This window comes from Pongo abelii, chromosome 21 (assembly GCF_028885655.2).
Source record: "Pongo abelii isolate AG06213 chromosome 21, NHGRI_mPonAbe1-v2.0_pri, whole genome shotgun sequence".
Taxonomy (NCBI): Eukaryota; Metazoa; Chordata; class Mammalia; order Primates; family Hominidae; genus Pongo; species Pongo abelii.
The window spans coordinates 32,936,843-32,958,505 of NC_072006.2; the positions used below are offsets into that span (position 1 = coordinate 32,936,843).

General features: G+C 41.8%; 1 protein-coding gene and 1 long non-coding RNA gene across 22 annotated transcripts in view; one reads left to right on the forward strand and one right to left on the reverse strand.

The window, feature by feature from the left end:
• The window catches only part of ZNF343 (zinc finger protein 343), a 27,540-nt gene extending 16,861 nt beyond the window's left edge, over nucleotides 1-10,679 (forward strand). For 14 of the 21 annotated variants that reach the window (XM_063720743.1, XM_063720749.1, XM_024239167.3 and 11 more), the window contains one exon: nucleotides 7,847-10,679. In XM_063720743.1, coding sequence (XP_063576813.1) covers nucleotides 7,847-9,342 — 1,496 coding nt within the window. In that variant the 3' untranslated portion in view covers nucleotides 9,343-10,679. Of the gene's footprint in view, nucleotides 1-7,752 lie in introns of all 21 variants that reach the window. The other 7 variants (XM_063720745.1, XM_063720750.1, XM_024239171.3 and 4 more) reach the window with 2 other exon arrangements.
• On the reverse strand, nucleotides 10,343-21,642 carry LOC129052198 (uncharacterized). Its single transcript, XR_008517091.2, has 4 exons — nucleotides 21,552-21,642; nucleotides 19,942-20,191; nucleotides 13,405-13,475; nucleotides 10,343-11,925 (listed from the first exon to the last, which is right to left on the reverse strand). It is a non-coding gene; the product is annotated as an uncharacterized LOC129052198 (long non-coding RNA).
• Between the last annotated feature and the right edge of the window lie 21 nt (nucleotides 21,643-21,663).

The following is a 21,663-nucleotide window of genomic DNA, read 5'->3' on the forward strand; positions in this document are numbered from 1 at the left end:
AACGACATAATGTGGTGAGGAGGTTAGAACTGTAGGTATCTAGTGTAAGAGCATTTCAGGTGAAGGGAATTATTGACACGAAGACCTTAATGAAGGGATGTACCTGCCCAGTATATGAAGCTGCAAGGAGGCAAGTGAGGCTGGGGGCATGGTTTGCAAGGGGGAGAGTAGGGAGAGATGCAGCTCTGTGACATAAGTTAAAATTAAGAGTCAAGTTTATTGTGGTTTGGGGGTTTCATAAACCATGTTTTTTTCTTTTTCATTTGTTTACAAACCTAAACGAGGTCAGGAGATCGAGACCATCCTGGCCAACATAGTGAAATCCCGTCTCTACTAAAAATACAAAAATTAGCTGAGCATGGTGGCGTGTGCCTGTAATCTCAGCTACTTGGGAGGCTGAGGCAGGAGAATCGCTTGAACCAGGGAGTCAGAGGTTGCAGTGAGCCGAGATTGTGCCATTGCACTCCAGCCTGGTGACAGAGTGAAACTCAGTCTGAAAAAATAAAAATAAATAAAAAATAAAAAAATAAAATTTAAATCTGGGTTGATAAATGTTATCAATTGCAACATAACTCTAGATCAGGGGTTGGCCAACTTTTTCTGTAAAGGGCCAAACAATAACTGTTTTTGCAGGTGATAAGGCCTCTGTAACAACCCTTAACTTGCCATTGAGTTGCAGCCATAAACAATACGTGAACAGATGAGCATTGATATGTTCCAATAAAACTTTCTTTATAGACACTGAAATTTGAATTTAATATAATGTTTATGTATCATGAAATATTACTACTCTTTTTACTTTTTTCTAGCCATTTAAAAATGTAAAAACCATTCTTAGCTTGTAGGTGATAGAAAAACAGAGGACTGGATTTAGCTTGTGGGTAGTCATTTTCCACTCCTTGTTCTAGATCAGTGCTGTCTAGTAGAAATATAATGTGAGCCACATAGGTAAGTTTAAATTTCCTAGTAACCACATTTTTACAAGTATAACTACAGGTGAAATCAACTTTAAGAATATATATATTATTTAATCCAATATATTAAAATATCACTTTAACATGAAATTAACATAAAACTTATTAATTAGGTATTTTACTTATTTTTTTGTACTGTCTTCAAAACCTGGTTGTATTTTACACTTAGAGCACATCTTAGTTCAGATTAGCCATGTTTCAAGTGCTCAATAAACACATGGCCAGTGGCTGCTATACTAGATAGTACTGTTCTAGATATTCCTGTATTTCTAGATAAAACATGTAGAGAAGAATCACATTTTTGGAGACACAAACCAGTTTCAGGGAGGAGTTTCTTTGGGAGTTTGCTCCAAATGGCATGGCTGTTTCCCTGATATGATTTAATCAGATTTACTTTATTCCATTTTCATCTTCTTTGATGTGTTTTGATCTGATTCCCTCTGGTTTGAACTAGCTCCCATCTGACCTGGCTCCATCTAAATCAGTGTAGATTCATCCATTTCGGACTGGTTCTGTGTGTGTTTTTCCTTTTAAAAAATGATTTATAATTTTTGTAAATGGTTTTGTGTGTTTTGATTTGGCCTTAGCTAGTTGGTCCAACTAGGTTTTGTTTTTATTTTTCTCTGGTCATACTGTTTTCTCTTCCACTGTTAATACATATAACTGATTCAGAAGAAAATGTTAAAAATGACCTGGTTCATAGCCAAGTGTGGTGGCGGGCACCTGTAATCCCAGCTACTCAGGAGGCTGAGGTAGGAGATTCACTTGAACCCAGGAGGCGGAGGTTGCAGTGAGCCGAGATCATGCCATTGCACTCCAGCCTGAGGAACAAGAGCAAAACTCCATCTCAAAAAAAACAAACAAAAAACCAAACCAAAAAACCCCCATAAAACAGCAAACAAACAAACAAACAAATGACCTAGTTCAAATGAATCTTGATATTGAAAACCTGGATCCCAATTGCACTCCTTGAAATTGTTTCCTTTGTCTTGCTTGAAACCATAATGTTCCGCAGTCTCCAGCCTCTTACGTCTCTCTTTTGGGCTATTCTCTTCCTTCTTTTTCTTTTCTTTGGACTGCAGGGGTCCATAGGAGTTAGTGTCACATACTCTTTTTCTGTGTTTATATTCACACCCTTTAACAATTTGTGAACTGTAATGATTTTCCCCATCACACATTATAATGAAGCCATTATCTATCGCTGTCTCACCTGTGCTTCATCCCCATATTTCTCCTTGCCTGCAACCACAAGTTTATTCTCAAAGTTATAAAAACTTGAGAGCATACTATTTTTCCTCCTAAACCAGTCTCTCTTTTTCTTTCCTCTTTCCATTTTCCCCTTTTTTCCCTTTTTCCCCTTTCCCCTTTCCTTTTCTTTCCTTCTTTTATTTTATTTCTTTTTTTTCAGACAGGGTTTTGCCATGTTGCCCAGGCTGGTCTGGAAATCTTGGGCTTAAGCAATCCACCCACCCCAGCCTCCCAGAGTGCTGGGATTGCAGGTGTGAGCCATGGCCCGGCCTGAGTCTCTTTTTCTCTCTTTCTTCACATATTCATGTTAATGTCTTTTCTTCAAGGGCATTGTTAGAAATAAATGGTCCAATTCTTTCTGAAATAATCTTTAAAGCCTTCACAGGGGAGACAATTTAATAAGCTTAGGCCAGATAATACTGTGATAAACAACCCCAATACTTTAGTGGCTTATAATAGCAAATGTTCATTTCTCACATTACCTCTTGGTTACCTCAGGTGTGGTTCAACTATTTTGGTTCTGGGATCCAAGCAAAAGGAGCAGTTTCTGTCTGGATCATGGGGTTCTCAAGGTACAGGGAAAAAGAGCAATGATGGGACCACATCCTGGCTCTTAAAACTTGTTTGAAATTGCATTAACTTCCCACTAACCTTCATTGCCCAAAGCAAATCCCACAGCTAAGTCTGATGTCATCGTGGTGGGAAAGATAATCCTTCTTCAGAGATGGGCTCAGTGGGGAGGAACAGCAGATATTGTGAGCAAAATACAGTTTGCTACAAGAGGGTAGCTTAGGTTGAATCTTAGAAATAAGTGTTCGTAGGGCTGATAGGTCAAGGAGGAACATGAATTATCTAGACTTAATAGTTATTAACACATTACCCGCTTGCATTATCATTCACTTCTCCCTTTCTGGCCAAATTATTTCAAAGTTAATTCTAAATATCACTACACCCTTAAATATACCACATTTCTCTAAAAAGTGAGAATGGATTCTTACATAACCACAATACCATTACTACGTTCAACGAAGTTAATGGTATCTAATACAAAATCTGTGTTAAAATTTCTTGGATTTTAAAAAAATTTATATATATTTTGAGACAGGGTCTCACATCTGTCATCCAGGCTGGAGTGCAGTGGCATGATCATAGCTCACTGCAGCCTCGACTTCCTGGGCTCAGGTGATTCTCCCACCTCAACCTTCCTAGTAGCTGGGACTACAGGTGCATGCCACCATGCCAGCTAATTGTTTGTATTTTTAGTAGAGGCAGGGTTTTGCCATGTTGCCCAGGCTGGTCTCAAGCTCCTGGTCTAAAGTGATCCACCTGCATGGGCGTCCCAAAATGCTGGGATTACAGGTGTGAGCCACAATGCACAGCCTCAAAAAATATTTTTATAGATTAAAATCAGGTTGTCACTTATCCCTAAGGTAATTCATAAAGTTAACATGTCCCAATAAAACAGTGAAATTCTTTTGTGAAATTCACATGGAAAAATAAAGGTGGAAAAATAGGCAAGAATACACTGAAAAATAAAAGCTATAACAGGGTACTATCCTTAACAGACACTAAAATATGCCACAAAACCTTTAGAATTAAAATGTGTCCTTTGAGTTGAAGCTGCAAGGAGAAAATAAGGAAAGAAAACATTGTGGTGCTGGCCCATGACTAGACAAATAGATCAGTGGAATCAGGGAGCAAGTCAAGAAGTCAACCCAAGTACTTATGGAACTTTGGTATGTGATGAAGGTGGCATCTCAAATTCCTGGAGTAAAGATGGATATTTTAATAAATGGTGTTGGGCAACTAGATATCCATTTGGAAAAACATAACATTGGACCATATACCACACACCATACACAAGAAAAATCCCAAATGACTAGAGATCTAAATGTAAAAAATTAAACCGTAAACACACTAGGATAGGATGGGGGTAAATATTCTATCACCTGGACATAGGAAAAGGTTTTCTAAATTTGGCTAAAAATCCAGATGCCTAGAAGAGAAGAGTGATAAGTTTGACACTGTAAGCAAAGTCAAAAGAAAGGACTAATTTCCAGGAAATATTTGCCACATACAGTGTATCACATATAAAGAGTTATTTTCCATAACATAGAATGAATCTTAAAATTCAAAGAGAAGAACCCTAAAACCAGGTAGGAAGAAAATAGGCAAAATGCCTAAATAGACAATTCACAAAATAAAATATAACATTGTCCCTTAAATGTTTGAAAAGGTGTTCAACTTCACTTCTAATTAGATAAATGCAAATTAAAACTACACACCATTCTTAACATACCATTGGCAGCATTTAAAAAGGTTGACAGAACACTTGGCGAAGCTGAGGGATACAGGCAACATTATACACTGCAGATGGCAATGCAGAAATGCTGCAGCCATTATGGAGGAAAATTTGGCAACATGTAACAAAACTATATATGCGTATGCTTTGACCTGGCAATCCTACCTATAGGAATTTACCCTGAAGATTCATCTCCAAAGATATTACACTTGTACAAAGTTATTCATTATAGCATTGTTTCTATATAAAAGATCAGAGTAACCTAATTGCCCTTATGTAGTAAATTGGTTGAAGAACTTATGATACATAACTTCCAAAATGGGGAAGAGCGCCTCTGAACTGATAGGGAGTAAATTCTTGGATATATTAAGTGAAAAGAGCCAAGTGTAAAGAGTATTTTTAAAAGTGAGAAATTATGAGCATATGCATATCTGTTTCATCTTTTTTTTTTTTTTTCCCCACAAAGTAATACAGGGTTAATAAACCAGAAACTAATGAGATTGGTTAGCTGTGAGGTTATATGTGGAATTTGGCTGGAAGGCTATGGAAAGGAGAGGCATGCCCTTTCTGAATAGTTTTGCACTTTTGGAGCGTATTAGTGTTTAAATACTCAAAGAAAGGAATTAAATCAACAAAGAGAGGGAAAATCCCTACAATCGAATACAAGAGAAACAAATCTACCTAACTATGTTTCAAAATAATAACACAACCACAGGTAACAGGGGAAAACAACCCTGTTAACGGAGAGCTTTGACCATACTCCATAGTAAAATGAGGGTTGGCAAACTAGGGCCTACAGGCCAAATCTGTCTCACTGCCTGTTTTTGTAAATAAAGTTTTTTTGGAACAATGAATTATTTATGGCTGCTTTTGTTATACAATGGCAGAGTTAAGCAGTCGTGATAGAGACCATGTCACCTACAAAGCCTAAAATATTTACTCTGGTTCTTTACAGAAAAAATTTGCCAACTCCTTCTCTATTGACAAAGAAGTGCATGAACTATACGGACTATATTTTGTATATTTGTGTTTTGTAAGGATGTGGGTCCACAATTCTGAAACTATATTCCTTGCATTTTTTTTTAAGATGGAGTTTCGCTCTTGTTGCCCAGGCTAGAGTGCAATGGTGCAATCTCGGCTCACCACAACCTTTGCCTCCCGGGTTCAAGCAATTCTCCTGCCACAGCCTCTCGCGTAGCTGGGATTACAGGCATGTGCCACCATGCCTGGCTAATTTTGTATTTTTAGTAGAGATGGGGTTTCTCCACATTGGTCAGGCTGGTCTGGAACTCCCGAGCTCAGGTGATCCACCTGCCTCAGCCTCCCAAAGTACTGGCATGAGCCACTGCACCCGGCCTTATTCCTTGCATTTTAAGATTAGGCAAATGAGTAAATACATTGATGATGCAAGACAGATCTCTCAACTATATAGTTCTTTAGAAATATTTACTGAATTATTATATAGCAAAGGGGCATGATAGAAAACAAGAGTTCCTCAAAATGGCCTCAGTAAATCTAAATTATCTTTAGTGAAATGATGACACTTTCCTAGTAAGGCATAGGGATTAGAATCATAATGAGTATACATGGGGTCCCTTTAACAGGGTGTTAAGTGTAAGGAGCTTTTGGTTCCAGTGTTTAACACAAAATAGACACAAATGAGATTTCTTCTCCTACTGAAATACTTCTCAGTGATGTAGGGTGTTACATCACTGCCATATATATATTCAGACTGCAGTCTGAATGACTTGGTATGCTTCTAGATAAGCCAAAAAGATGGCAGCGAATCACAGTCAAAATATCAAGACAAAAAGTTCATGTCACAAAATACCAGAATGACCACAAGTCTTATAAGAGATGACTGGTCAGAAATAGAAACAAATAATGAGTTACTTTGAGAACCCAAGTAAAGCAAATAAATTCAGGGAGAGCTCAGTGACAGCAAGCAGAGCCTCACCCATGGCAAGGCTGCCAGACAAGCAGCTTTGAGCACATACGGCTCAGTCTACACACAGCTGTGTTCCTCTGGCAGTCCAGCAGTTCCAGCACTGGTCAGTGCCTTGTCAAAGCAACCAAAAGGAAAACACACTGTCAAAAACTAAAACAAAGACCACAAAAGGTCAAAAAATCAAATGGCACAAATCATTTACTTAACAGGAAAGGAGACACAGCAGTGAAGAAATTCACTGTATAGTTTGGCAAGGGGGAAAAATAAAAGGTTTTACTGTTAGGGAGCAGTTTCATGATGGTTATGCTAATTAAGGTTTGAAAACTAGCATTCCGGATAGGATAGGATGAGTTTTTAAGGACAGATACAGTTGATTATAGAGATTCCAGTGTTCATTAGTTAGGCAGAAGTCTTCAATTAGGTCCAGTAGGGTCTGGGGCCAAGTACGTGGTCATTTCTCAGCATCAATTGGATAGATCATGTTGTGATGAAATGCAACATCTAGTTTTGATATTTTGTAGGCAGGTGCTGCTGTAAATGAACAGTTTTTTCCCCTTTGCCAAACTATATAGTGAATTTCTTCACTGCTGTGTCTCCTTTCCTGTTAAGTAAATGATTTGTGCCATTTGATTTTTTGACCTTTTGTGGTCTTTGTTTTAGTTTTTGACAATGTGTTTTCCCTTTGGTTGCTTTGACAAGGCACTGATTTATGAAAAGTGGAAAGAAAGGCAGATTTTGTTGTTTTGGCTTGGTGCCAGAATCCTAAAATCATGGACCATGTCTTTCTTGTTCATTACTGAATTCATAATACTTAGTAGAGAACCTAGTACTTTGACATTTTCTAATAAGTCTTTGTTTACAGGTGGGCAGCCTGAAATTTATGTTTGTTTTATATACAATAATTTCTTTAACCAATATTCCATACACTTTCTCCTACATTCGGAAGCCCTCCAGAATGAGGGACTTTTTATGTCTATCAGACCCTTTTTTATATAATAAGAAAAGTCATGAAGGAGATTTCCACATGTGTCATAGAGACCACTATCTCCAAGCAGAACAAAGAGTTGTGGACAGTATATACCAATGTGAATGTCTATGGCTTAGGAGAAGGCTAACTATAATTGAAGTTGTTTACAGAGCAGAATACTCACTTGAGAGGTTCCTGGTTTCTCAAGATATTTTTGGTATGGATTTTCTGGATTGCAATAGAAAATGTGATGGAATGTAAAGGAATCATTGTTCAGAAGCAAATTGTGTTGTACTTATATTATCAATTACAGGCATGGCAGTAAAACCTTCTCTGTCCTAAGACAAGGCAGAACAACTCAGCAGCCTTACTTATGACTACTCTAACTGAAAACTTTCATTCTTCAGCAGAACCAAAGCCAGAAATCTACACTTGTTCCTCCTGCCTTCTGGCCTTCTCCTGTCAGCAGTTCCTCAGTCAACATGTACTTCAGATCTTCCTGGGCTTATGTGCAGAAAATCACTTCCATCCAGGGAATTCTAGCCCAGGGCATTGGAAACAGCAGGGGCAGCAGTATTCCCATCTAAGCTGTTGGTATGAAAATGCAGAAGGTCAGGAGAGAGGAGGTGGCTCCAAACCCTGGTCTGCAAGGACAGAGGAGAGAGAAACCTCAAGGGCATTCCCCAGCCCACTCCAAAGACAGTCAGCAAGTCCTAGAAAAGGCAACATGGTAGTAGAAATAGAGCCCAGCTCAGCCCAAAGACCAAACCCTGTGCAGCTAGACAAAGGCTTGAAGGAATTAGAAACCTTGAGATTTGGAGCAATCAACTGTAGAGAGTGTGAACCGGACCATAACCTGGAATCAAACTTTATTACAAACCCGAGGACCCTCTTAGGGAAGAAGCCCTACATTTGCAGTGATTGTGGGCGAAGCTTTAAAGATAGATCAGCCCTCATCAGACACCATCGTATACACTCGATGGAGAAGCCTTATGTGTGCAGTGAGTGCGGGCGAGGTTTTAGCCAGAAGTCCAACCTCAGCAGACACCAGAGAACACATTCAGAAGAGAAGCCTTATTTGTGCAGGGAGTGTGGGCAAAGCTTTAGAAGTAAGTCCATCCTCAATAGACATCAGTGGACTCACTCAGAGGAGAAGCCCTATGTTTGCAGCGAGTGTGGGCGAGGCTTTAGCGAGAAGTCATCCTTCATCAGACACCAGAGGACACACTCCGGTGAGAAACCCTATGTGTGCCTGGAGTGTGGACGAGGCTTTTGTGATAAGTCAACCCTCAGAAAACACCAGAGGATACACTCAGGGGAGAAGCCTTATGTTTGCAAGGAGTGTGGGCGAGGCTTTAGCCAGAACTCAGATCTCATCAAACACCAGAGGACACACTTGGATGAGAAGCCTTATGTTTGCGGGGAGTGTGGGCGAGGCTTTTGTGACAAGTCAACCCTCATCATACACGAGCGGACGCACTCTGGAGAGAAGCCTTATGTGTGTGGTGAGTGTGGCCGAGGCTTTAGTCGGAAATCACTCCTCCTCGTCCACCAGAGGACACACTCAGGGGAGAAGCATTATGTCTGCAGGGAGTGTAGGCGAGGTTTTAGCCAGAAGTCAAATCTCATCAGACACCAGAGGACACACTCAAATGAGAAGCCTTTTATTTGCAGGGAATGTGGGCGAGGCTTTTGTGACAAGTCAACCCTCATTGTACATGAGAGGACACACTCAGGAGAGAAGCCTTACGTGTGCAGTGAGTGTGGCCGAGGCTTTAGCCGGAAATCACTCCTCCCTGTCCACCAGAGGACACACTCAGGGGAGAAGCATTATGTTTGTAGGGAGTGTGGGCGAGGCTTCAGTCATAAGTCAAATCTCATCAGACACCAGAGGACACACTGACGGGAGAAACCTGTGTATGCAGGGGTCATGAACAAGACCTGAGTGACCAGTCAAGCCTCATGTTACCCCAGAGAGACACACAGGGAGTAGACCCTGTGTATGCAGATTGTGAGTGAAGTTCCAGAGATATGTCAACCCTTATCAGGCATGGGAGGGACACGTTCAGGAGAGGAGCCTTATGAGTATAGAGTATGGGCAACTGTAGCCATCAGTCAGCCTTGAGCATGCACAAAAGGACACACTTAGGAGAGAATTTTATGTGTAGGGACTGTGGGAAGGCTTTAGCAATAATCAACATTTACCAAACATCCAATGACATCCTCAGGGGAAAGCACCCTTGTCTGGGGAGTGTCGGTGAACATCAGTAAAAGAATGGACAGTCAGGCACAAAGTGGCCCTCGGGAAGGAGGTCTTGGTTTGCAGGATGTATGGGAAAAGCTTTTGTGATCACACACCACAGGGAGAATCTGCATGTGGGGACACTGTGGAGCTCCGTCCAGATGATCTTTTCAGGGGTAACACCCCAGCTGCTTGAGACAACAGTGTTGCTGCTGGCAGAGATGCATTCCAGAGATGCACTCCGCTCTGCAACTCGCTCTCAGCCACAGGGAGCTGCACACACCACATGGGCAATGCACCTTTGCAGGGGTAGCTTCTGGCCCCAACCCTTGACTCAACGGGGACAACTCCAGAAGGTCATTCCAGATCCAGAGATACCCATTGAACTGGAGGATCACTGGGTTTCAGACACATTGCAGGTCAGCCTCTTCCTCTGCCCAGTCCTGCCCTCACTCCCCAATGAATCCTCAATTTTCCATCTCATTGTCTCTCCAGATAATTGATTCTAAGACATGTTAGGTATATAAGGAGTGTATATAAGGCTTCAGCCATGAGTCACCCTTTAATAAGCCCCAGAGTATATAGAATAGAAATTCTGCAAGAGAATGGACAAGGACTTAGGAAAAAGTACTCATCAAAGAACAACTTTTTTGGGACAAGCTTTACATGGGTGGGGAGGGAAAATGTGAAACACATTAGCAATAAGTTAAACCTCATCTTGTACTAAAGGAGGACACACTCAGGGAGAAGACCTCTGTGGGTAGGGCTTGTGGGTGGAGCTTCATCCCGATGTCACTCCTCAACTGACTTAGGAGGACAGTCTTCCTACCCCAAGTCACTACCTCACTCACCTCTGAGGGGTTTTCAGGAAATGTCTTGACTCCTCCATGTACTCTGTATGTGAGCGAAGATGGCAGTAACTGTTAAATAAGCATTACTTTCTACTTCTTGGAATCAGATGAAATAAAAAAGTAGGCTTTATTTAAGTAATCAAAAAATGATGAACTCGTTTTATTTTCATATACCAGTTCTTTCCCGTGTTTTCTTATCCCTTTGTTTTAGTTCAAAATTTCTTCAATAAATTCAGGCTATGTGGCTTGGCTACTCATCTGACTAGAAAGGTACAAGGAATTCAAATTCACAGTCAGGGTTTCCTGCATGAATTCAACCCTTGAGAATCAATCTAATAGATTTTTTGGAGAATCTGATCCTTTTCATGTGGAGGAGTGATTAGGTTCTAGAGACAGGCCAGTTGCAGGGAGGGGATTTTCCAGGTCTCCAGGGCTGGGCTGCCTCTTCTCCAGACTGATCACTTTCTTCAGCTTCTGTGAAAGCTTCCTTCCCTAGGTATTCTCTCTCTCTCTTTGTGTCTTTCTCTTTCTCTCCCCACCTCGCCTTCTCTTTTTCTTTCTGCAGGTGTCTTTGCTGAATACTTCTCTACTCCACTGAAGTTTTGCAGTCCTTAATGATCTGCTCATGTCCTCCAGTTCCAGGGACCCTTTAACCACATCCCCTCTACAGCCTTCCAGATTGCAGAGGCAGGTCCTTTAACCATGCCCAAACTGTTCTGTAGTCATGAGTCATTGCTTTGGGCCTCTTAGCTACTCCCCATGTCAGATCAACAATAATAGATGTAAAGACCCCTAAACATAGCTCTGATACCATGCCCCTTGGCCCTCCAATTCTAGGGCCCAGTCCTGCTAATGATACCCACACATCATCCCTCTAATAACTGGTCTGAGACAACCTAGCCATACTCTGTCCATTGTTTTTCAGGCCAAGGATCTGCCCTTTAGCCACACCCTTTTAAAATCTTCCTCCCTCAGAGCCCAAATTGCCCAGACTTTTGAATAAACTCCACATGCCCTGGCTCTGATTCTCTGTCTTGGGCCAATAACTATTCACTGGAGAGGGTCTTCCTAGGCTCCAGCAAATTTGTTTGCCCAGTTGGAGTTTGCAAGATCCATAAAATGCATATCAGGCTTGGAAAATCAGAAGAAGCATGAAGTGTTTTGGACACCTCATTCAAGGAGAGGATGAAAAAAGAAAGCGTTACTGGCTCCAAGGCCTCTCCCCACTTGCCTCCCCCAGGCATGAAGTTAGCTGTCTTAATCTGTTTTCTGCTATTATAATAGAATGTCACAGACTGAGTGATTTATAATGTACAAAAATTTATTTGGCTCATGGTTCTAGAGGATGGGAAGTCCAAGAGCATGGTGCCAGCATCTGGTGGGGGCCTTTATGCTGCATCATCCCATGGTGAGGACAGTAGAGCAAGCGAATATGTGAGACAGAGAGAAAAAGGGGGCTGGAATTACCCTTTTTATCAGGAACCCACTCCAGTATAACTAATCCACTCCTGTGATATTGGCATTAATCTGTTCGTGAGGGCTCAGCCCTCATAACCTAATCATCTCTTAAAGGTCCCACCCATAAATCTCATTATAATGGCAATTGAATTTCAACATGAATTTTGGAGGGGACATTCACACCATAGCATCAATTATCCAGTGGCTCCTTAGAGTCAGGTCTGATGCGGGAAAAGGATGTGCATGTCTGGGAGTGTGGGCCCCCACCCTTTGCCAGAACTACCCCTATAACACCAACTTCTGATCAGAATTGGAGGCCACTGAGGGAAAAGTATATGCAGGCATATAATCTCTAGGGTTTTGAAGAGGGAAGGGTTAGGCCCTCCCCATTCCAGACAGTCCCAACACTCCTCCTACCATTGGGAAAGAAAAAAGCAAACAAGAAAACCAGCTCTTACTTTTGAAAAAAGGAGTGGAAAGAAAAAAAATGATGCAGAATTATTGTTTTTTACTGAAATCCCCCATAACCTGTAGCGACCTCAGACATGGCCCAGGGAAAGGACTGCCTGCCCTAGCCCAGCAGAGGGAGAGGGGCAAAGATGTCATCTTTCCAGCCCTGGAAGGGGCTTCCCCAGGCTATGCTCACTCCCCTCCTTTGTTTCTAGGAAGGGTCACTATCAGGACCTTTCTACTCCATCCCAGAAGGAAACGGAATTGAAATGTACTAGAGTTTCTCTCAGAAGAAAGAGATGTGCAAATTTTCCACTCCAGGACTATGGCTTTGGTGCCTAAGAAGGAAGAATTCAGTTTTTGTGTATGAGCTTATTTCCAACATGAGATGGGTGTTCAAATGCCTGCCGCATCCAAACAAGTCCTATTAATGAGGGGACCAGATTGGGTGGGGTGGGGGGTACTTTAGAGAACTGGGGGACTCAAACTAAAGTCAAATTGCTACTGCATCCTTCCTGGCCTCACCATCTAAGCCTCACTCCAAGAAGTCTTGAGCTCCACCTCTTTCTGGCCTTTTAATTTAGCTATCCAAATGTCCTACCCATTTCTTCAAACCATGATCTTGAATTCAGAACCCACCATCATTCTGCCTCACTTTTAGTTTTAGAATTTTTTTTAATATTGATTTTTGCTGAGTTTTCTGAAAAACTGGTAGTGGATTGCCAGGCATGGTAGCTCATGCCTGTAATCCCAGCATTTTGAGAGGCCATTTTGGGAGGATCACTTGAGCCCAGGACTTTGAGACCAGCCTGGGCAAAACACTCAGACCTTGTCTCTTTGGGGAAAAAAAAATCAATTTTAGTTTGGAAACATTTGACCTAGTAATTGCAATGAGAAGAAACAACAAAATCTGACCAAAAAACTTACAGAGATATGACTACCTAGAGTAGTCATAAGGTGGTACCTTGTGTGATGAGTCCACAGAAAGGATTTGGGTTGAAGGGACTTTCAAGATGGCAGGCAATCTGACAGCATCTGGTTGTGAAATTAGGTAAAGTGATTCAGATTTAAGGTGAAATAATTTATACATGCAAGCTCTAACCTAATTTCAAAATATCTGTGCATATATTTCTCATATATCCAAAGTAAGTTGGCCGGGCGCGGTGGCTTACACCTGGTGCTGGGCTCAAATCCAAAACTCCCAAAGTGCTGGGCTCAATCCCAGCACTTTGGGAGGCTGAGGCAGGTGGATCACCTGAGGTCAGGCATTCGAGACCAGCCTGGCTAACATGGTGGAACCCTGTCTCTACTAAAAATACAAAAATTAGCCAGGTGTGGTGGCACATGCCTGTAATCCAAGCTGCTTGGGAGGCTGAGGCAGGAGAATTGCTTGAACCTGGGAGATGGAGGTTGCAGTGAGCCAAGATCATGCCATTGCACTGCAGCCTGGGCGACAGAGTGAGACTCCATTTCAAACAAAAACAAAGTAAGCACATGTAATTTTTTAAATCTTTTTTTCTAAAAGAGAGCAAGTGGTAGAGGATTCTTGACAGACATGAGATTCTCTCATTGCATAATCTTTTTCCATGAGTAAATATCATGTTATGCTTTTTTATTTTCTCTAATATGCATGAAATGTGTAAGGGATAAAATCTACGTTCTCATTGTGGAAAGATTATTTTTATCTAGCCCCATATCTTATTCATTAATTTTAAACTAGAAATCATTTTGCAGAATAGCCAAACACTCAGCTGCTCTTTGATTAAAGAGAAATTTGGGACTGGTTGAAGCACGACATTCTAGAATCCTAAAAAAAAAAAATAGTGCAACAAGATTCCTAGAGTTCTACCTAACTAGTGTTCTTGAAGGGTAAAAGCATTCCTTCTGTGAGTTATGGGGCAATAGTTGACGACTAGAAAAATCTCACAAAGCCAGGTTACACATGAGTATAGGTGATGCTCTTATCTGCTACTGATGCAGACCCCAAGGCCAAGTCCAGCTTCCCCAGCTCGGCCCGCTCTCAGGCAGAGCAGTTGGCTCAGCAGCGCCCTTACTGCTGCCAGCCACCAGTTCTTACCTTTTCCCTGCTTTCCAATTCCTTTGGGAACTAGAAAGCAATTTTTTGGCTGGGAGAAAGAGAGCTGAGTTTTGTGAATTTTAATGCTACTTAAAATCGTTTTTGTCTTAGCTTCCTCTCTTCTGTGTCTGTTCTAGTAACCTGTAACCTAGGTTAAAGAAGAAGGGCCTGTACCTTCTCCTAAGTCACGGCCACTAAGAGGCTTGTCTTTTTTTTTTTTTTTTTTAAATAGAGACAAGGTTTTACTATGTTACCCAGGTGGTCTTGAACTCCTGGGCTCAAGCAATTCTCCCACCTTGGCATTCTGAAGTGTTAGGATTATGGGCATGAGCCACTGCATCTAGTCACCTGTCTTGAGAGAAAGGCTCAACCTGTAAAAATCTTAGGATAAATAAATTGTGCAGTATCGGAGGTACACTTGACATAGCTAATAAGAATATGAAAACATTTCCAATCAGATTTTCTGCTGAATATATTGGCAAAGGAATTTCATATGGGGCTGGAGATCTAGAAGAGATATTGCAGAGAATCTGAGGGGAAACTTAAGAGAATGAAAGAAGTGTGATAAACAGCACTGAGACCAGTAAAAATTTGGGAAGTCAGAAGTATTGCAGTTGTCCAGGCAAAATTTATAACAAGCTATGGCAACAGCAGAGTGGACTGAAAGAGAAGACAGACTTCATAGGGTTTGTCTCCAAAGCACTTGGTGATTGCCTGAATGTAGAAGACAGGCAAGAATGTAAAAGAGGACTCTCACAAACACAGCTTTCGAACAGTAGACACATTTGCAAAAGAGAAAAAGTTCTCACCACTCCAGAAAGTCAACACTCCTCTTATCTCTGTTTACCATAAGAATAGTTTCTTCTCTAGAGGGTAAGTCAAACTGGGTATCCTCTTTTTCCCATCTGCATCCAGGATTGTGCCTCTCTATGTGGTAGAGTACGTCTGTGTGTGTATGTGGAATTGTGCCAATTATCAGTTTATTGTTTGAGCTTCAAATTCTCCTTTTGTTGCCTGGTCTGTGAAAATGGACCTAGGCCCTTTATGTGTTTCCTTTGCCAGCTGGCATAAAGTTTATCAGTAGAGGGTACCAGAGCAACACTGCAGGGGGAAGGGTCCTCTTTCTTGGGTCAGGTGGCTCTTTCACCAGGTCCCTGGAGAGTACCTGTTTTTTTCTTTTCTTTTTTTTTTTTTTAAGATAGAGTTTCGCTCTTGTTGCTCAGGCTGGAGTGCAATGGCGTGATCTCGGCTCACTGCAACCTCTGCGAGAGTACCCATTTTTACTCCACTCCATGGCCAGTGAAGTTTTCTCCCATGCTAAATGCCTGCAGGACACAGCTTTTTCTACCAATTGGCCACCATAGGAGTACGTTTTCTCCAGCTTTCCACTCAGGCACTGGTGGCTCAGTTGGGAGCCTAAACAACACAGGCCTGTGCCCCAGCCCAGGCCACTGCTATACCCTCTCTGCAGCCCCACTGGTACAAATGCTGGGGGCCCCATGGGACTGGCTGTCTAGCAAGCAGACCACCTGACCTCCTCCTGTGCAGAGGCTTGAGCCTCCCCAGCCCATATTGACCCTCTCCCCAGCTCTAGTGCATGCACACCAGGGCCCCAGTAGCCACCTTTGGCTGTCCCAGCCCAAGCTGTGCACAGAAGTGTACTAGGTTCTTGCAGCTCTCCAGTCTCCATTTCCAGCAGTGCCCACAGCAGTGCCTTGGCTGCTTCCGCTCATCCACCCATTAACCTTGGCTCCTGTTGTTTCCTTAGGCCTTCCCCACACAGACACCATGTGATCCAGGCCTTGTGTCAACATCAACACCCCAGCTCTCTCTGTATTCCCAATTCCCTCTGTGTACTATTTGCCAGCTTTGGCTTGCTTGTGCCCCAGAGGGTTATTTCTGCTTGCCTAGTGACTGTGGACCAACTCTGGCCTGCACAACCTTCCCCCTCAAACTTTTCTGCTATCCAGTAGTCTGCAACCGCAACTCCAAGAAGGACTGAACCCTAGCCTTGGGGAGGGAACCCGCCTTCCAAGTTTATCCTTGGGTAATCCCCCTCAGCTGTAGGATTTTCTTTTTGTATTTCTATTTATCCTTGCAAAATAATTTTTTTTTTTGGGATGGAGTCTTGCTTTGTTGCCCAGGCTGGAGTATAATGGCGTGATCTCAGCTCACTGCAACCTCCACCTCCCTGGTTCAAGCATTTCTCCCTGCCTCAGCCTCCCGAGTCGCTGGGATTATAGGCACCCGCCACCACACCCAGCTAATTTTTGTATTTTTAGAGATGGGGTTTCACCATGTTGCCAGCCTGGTCTCGAACTCCTGACCTCAGGTGATCTGCCTGCCTCAGCCTCCCAAAGTGCTGGGATTAAAGGCATGAGCCACCATCCCTGGCAAAATAATTCTTTAATTTAAATTACTGTATGGTTTCTGTCTCCCTGTTGAACGCAGATTGATACAAGTGTGAACGTATATGTGTGTGTTTTTAAAATGAGGGAAAAGACATGAATTTTGACTGCATATATTTAGTGAGCCCAGAGATAAGCCAAAGAAATAATGCAAGTCAAAACTATTAATTATGAATACTCAGCTGGGGTTGTGACCCTGAATCTAGACACAGAAATCTAATGGTCTACATCAGAGGTTGGCAAACTGCAGCCTAAATGCCAATCCCTGCTGATCACATGTTTTTGTGTGGCCTTGAGCTAAGAATGGTCTTTACATTTTAAATGGTTGCACAGAATTTAAAGGATAATAATGTTTTGTGACATCTATTTGTATCCATAAATAAAATTTTATTGGAACCCAGCCACACTCATTTGCTAGGTATTGAGTATAGCTGCTTCCATGCTACATGGTAAAGCTGAGTAATTGCAACAGAGACCAAATGGCTCACCAACCCTAAAATGCTCTCTGGCCCTTCCAACAAAAAATTTATTGGAAACTAACCAGTTTTATACATATTTTTAAAAAGTTTGCCCGCCCCTGATCTAGACAGAAACTTGGGACCATTTTATCAAGTAAAGACCAAATGAATTGCCTGTTTAATCCCCGGCTCTGAATTCATGACCCCTTTTATCTGTAGATTGGCAAACTAATTGAGTTGCAAGGCATCTAGAATAGCCAAAACAACCCTGAAAAAGAAAAAGGAGGAGCATTCACACTTTCTGACTTCAGAACTTACTATAAAGCAAATGGTAATCAGGATAGTATAGTACTGGCATAAGGACAGCTATATAGATCAAAGGAATAGAATTGGAAGTCCAGAAATAAAACGTGTCAATGGTCAAATGATTTTCCACTAGGGTGCCAAGATTATTCAGTGGGGTAAAGAAGAGTCTTTTTAACAAATGATGCTGAGACAACTGTATATCAATTTAGAAAAGAATACAGTTTGACCCTACCTTATACCATATATAAAATATGAACTAAAAATGTATCAAAAATCTAAATGTAAGAGCTAAAACTATAAAAAACTGTTAGAAGAAAACAAAGGGGTAAATCTTCATAATCTTAGATTTGGCAAAAAAGATTTTTCTTACTGCACCAAAAACATGAGCAACAACAACAACAAAAAGATAAATTAGACTTCATCCAAATTAAAAACTTTTGTACAGGATATTATCAAGAAAGTGAAAAGGCCAGGCATGGTAGCTCATGCCTGTAATCCCAGCAGTTTGGGAGGCTGAAGTGGGTGGATTGCTTGAACCCAGCTTGGGCAACGTGGTGAAACCCTGTCTCTACAAAAAAAATACAAAAATTAGCCACCGTGGTGGCATGCATCTGTAGTCCCAGCTACTTGGAAGGCTGAGGTGGGAGAATCGCTTGAGCGTTGGAGGTCAGGCTTCAGTGAGCTGTGATCGCACCACTGCACTCCAGCCTGGGTGATGGGGTGAGACTCTGTCTCAAAAAAAAAAAAGATAACTCATAGAATGGGAGAAAACCTGTATAAATCATATATCTGACAAGGAACTTGTATCTGTAATGTAGAAAGAATTCTTACAACTCAATAAAAGTCAAATGGTTCAATTAAAAAACGAGCAAAGGATCTGAATGGGCATTTCTCCAAGGATGATATATAAATGGCCAACAAGCACATGAAAAGGTGTTCAACATCATTAGTCATGAGGGAAATGCAAATCAAAACCACGATGAAATTGATAGCACTTCACATTAAGATGGCTTGAATCAGAAAGTCAGATAATAACAAATATGGGTGAAGATATGGAGAAATCAGAACCCTCATACACCACTTGTGGGAATGTATAACAGTGAAGCCACTTTGGAAAACAGTCTGGCAGTTCCTCAAATGATTAATCAGAATTATCATATGACTCAGAAATTCCACTCCTGGCTGGATACCAAAGAGGAATGAAAGCATGTCCACATGAAAACTTGTACACGAATGTTTACAGCAGCATTATTTATAATAGCCAAAAGGTGGAAACAATCCAAATGTTCATCATTTGATGAACTGATAAAATATGGTAGTCCCCTCCTTATCTGAGGAGGTTATATTCCAAGATCTCCAGTGGATTCGTGGAACGGCAGATACTACCAAACCCTATGTATACTATTTTCTCCTATGCATACATAGCTATGATAAAGTTTAATTTATAAATTAGGTACAGTAAGAGATTAACAATACTAATAGGACAGTTATAAAAATATACTGTAATAAAAGTTATATGAATGTGGTCTCAAAATATCTTGTACTGTACTCACCTATTTTTATACTGCAGTTGATTGTGGGTAACTGAAACCACAGAAAGTGAAAGATGGATATGGGGGGACTACTGTACATCCATACGATGGAATATTATTTGGCCATAAAAAGGAATGGAGTATTGATACGTGTCATGACATGGATGAGCCTTAAAAACATTGTGCTAAGTGAAACAAGGTAGTCACAAAAGACCACATGTTATTATATGATTCCCTTTATATACATTTTCTAGAATGTCCTTCATAATATTCATCCTTCTGATAGACCTGAGTGTAGGTTCAGGTCTCTGCTCACATACCACTCCTCAGAGAAGTTTCCCCTGACCACCTAGCCAAAATTGTACCCCATCCCTCTCAGTTCTCTGCCTTTATTTTTTTCATATCACTCTAATGTTACATTGTATACTTATTTATTTGGTTTACTATGTCTTTCTCAGTAGGATGTAAAGCTCCATGAGGGAAAGGACTCTATCCCAATAACGGTGCATGGCCTTAGTAGATGCTAAATAAAAATTATTTTAAACACATGCATGAATGATGTGTTAGGCAGCTGGGTAAGGTGGGGGGCAAATGAACAGCTGAGGAGCCAGAAGGACCTATATTCCCACTCTGACTCCGCCACTTTGGGCAACATAATTCATTTCTATGAGGCTTCACCTCTTCATCTACAGGTGACAGAAACGGGACAACAGAACATACCTTTTAGAGATGGTGTGAAGATTACGAAGCACCAAGGTGGAAGCTTTCTTTGCTGGGTTTGAGGAACAGCAAGGAGATTAGTGTGACTGGAGAATGATGAATGAGGGGAATGTTGAAGGAGATGAGTGAGGTTGGAGAGGAGTGCAGAGCTAGATTTTATTCCATGTGTGCTGGGAAGTTTTTGGTAAGTGGAGACCAGGGCATGACATCATCTGATATCCCAGTACGTTTAGAAGGATCCCTCTGGCTGCTGTGAGAACAAGAAAGGAAGCAAAGAGACAAGTTATGGGCTTGTTCAATGATCCAAGACAGAGATGATGGTGGCTATGACTAGAGTGGAAGCAATGGAGTGGGTGACAACAATCATATTCAAGATAATTTGAAGGTGGGGGCCACAGGATTTGCTGATGAATTTGATTATTCGATGGCAGAGAAAGACAAGAATGAAATATGCTTCAAATTTCTCATTTTCTTTTCTTTTTTAATCCAAGAAACTTTGGGGATGGGGAACACTGATGAAGTGGTTTTAGAAAGAGTGAATAGAATCAAGAATTCAGTTTTCAACATGATAAATTTGGTATACCTATTAGACATTCACATCACACTGGCAGCTGGATATAAAGGGCCAAGAGTTAAATGAAGAGGCCAAGGTTAGAGGAACAAACTTGAAAGCCTTGGGCGTGTATGTTGTATTTTAAAGTCATAGGAAGGGCCCAGTGTGATGGTTCACGCCTGTAATTCCAGGACTTTGGGAGGCCAAGGTGGGTGGATCAGGAGTTCGAGACCAGGAGTTGAAGTCCGGAGTTCGAGACCAGCCTGGCCAACATGGCAAAACCCCGTCTCTACTAAAAATACAAAAATTAGCCGAGTGTGGTGGCACAGGCCTGTATTCCCAGCTACTCGGGAGGCTGAGGCAGGAGAATCGCTTGAACCGGGGAGGCAGAGGTTGCAGTGAGCCGAGATTGTGCCACTGCACTCCAGCCTTGGTGACAGACTGAGACTATGTCTCAAAAGAAAAAAAGAAGTCATAGAAAAAAAATAAATGTCATACGACTGGATGCGATCATCAGCAATATGGATAGAGCCCTTATTTTGTGCTAAAGTGTTCTAGGCACTACAGCAATGAGTAATACACAAAGAGAAAAATTCACACCCTTATGGATCTTACATTCTAATGGGGAGGGGATAATAAAATAACTAACAAAAATATACCGCGTGTTAGATAGCAAGAGAGAAATACAGGAGAGATGAGGATGAGGTGGGTGGGAAGGTTACAGGATGGCTAGGGAAATCCTCACTAGAAAAATGTTATTTAAGCTTAAGTCTTGAAAGAGGTGAGGGCAGCAGCCTTCTGGTATACCTTGGGGACTAGCATTCCGGGCAGAGGCAAAAGCAAATGCAGAGGGGCTGAAAAGGAGCCCGTCCAGCCAGTGGAGGGAAAAGCAAGAATAGTGACTGTAGAGGAGAGAGCCGGGGAGGGTGATGGGAAATGAGGACCGAGAAGGTAATGGGAAAGGCGGGGTGAAGAGAGACGAGTGTGACACAGAGCAGCCCTGAGTACAGATTTAAGCTAGGAAGGTGTCCAAACAGGAACTTAAGGCTCTCCTTACTTCAAAGCGGGATGTTAACGCCCAGTCCCCAGGCCCCGCCTCTGCTCAGCACAAGCTCCGCTCCGGGGCCGGAACTCTAGGGCTACTGAGCTGGACCGGAAGTAGATTTCTA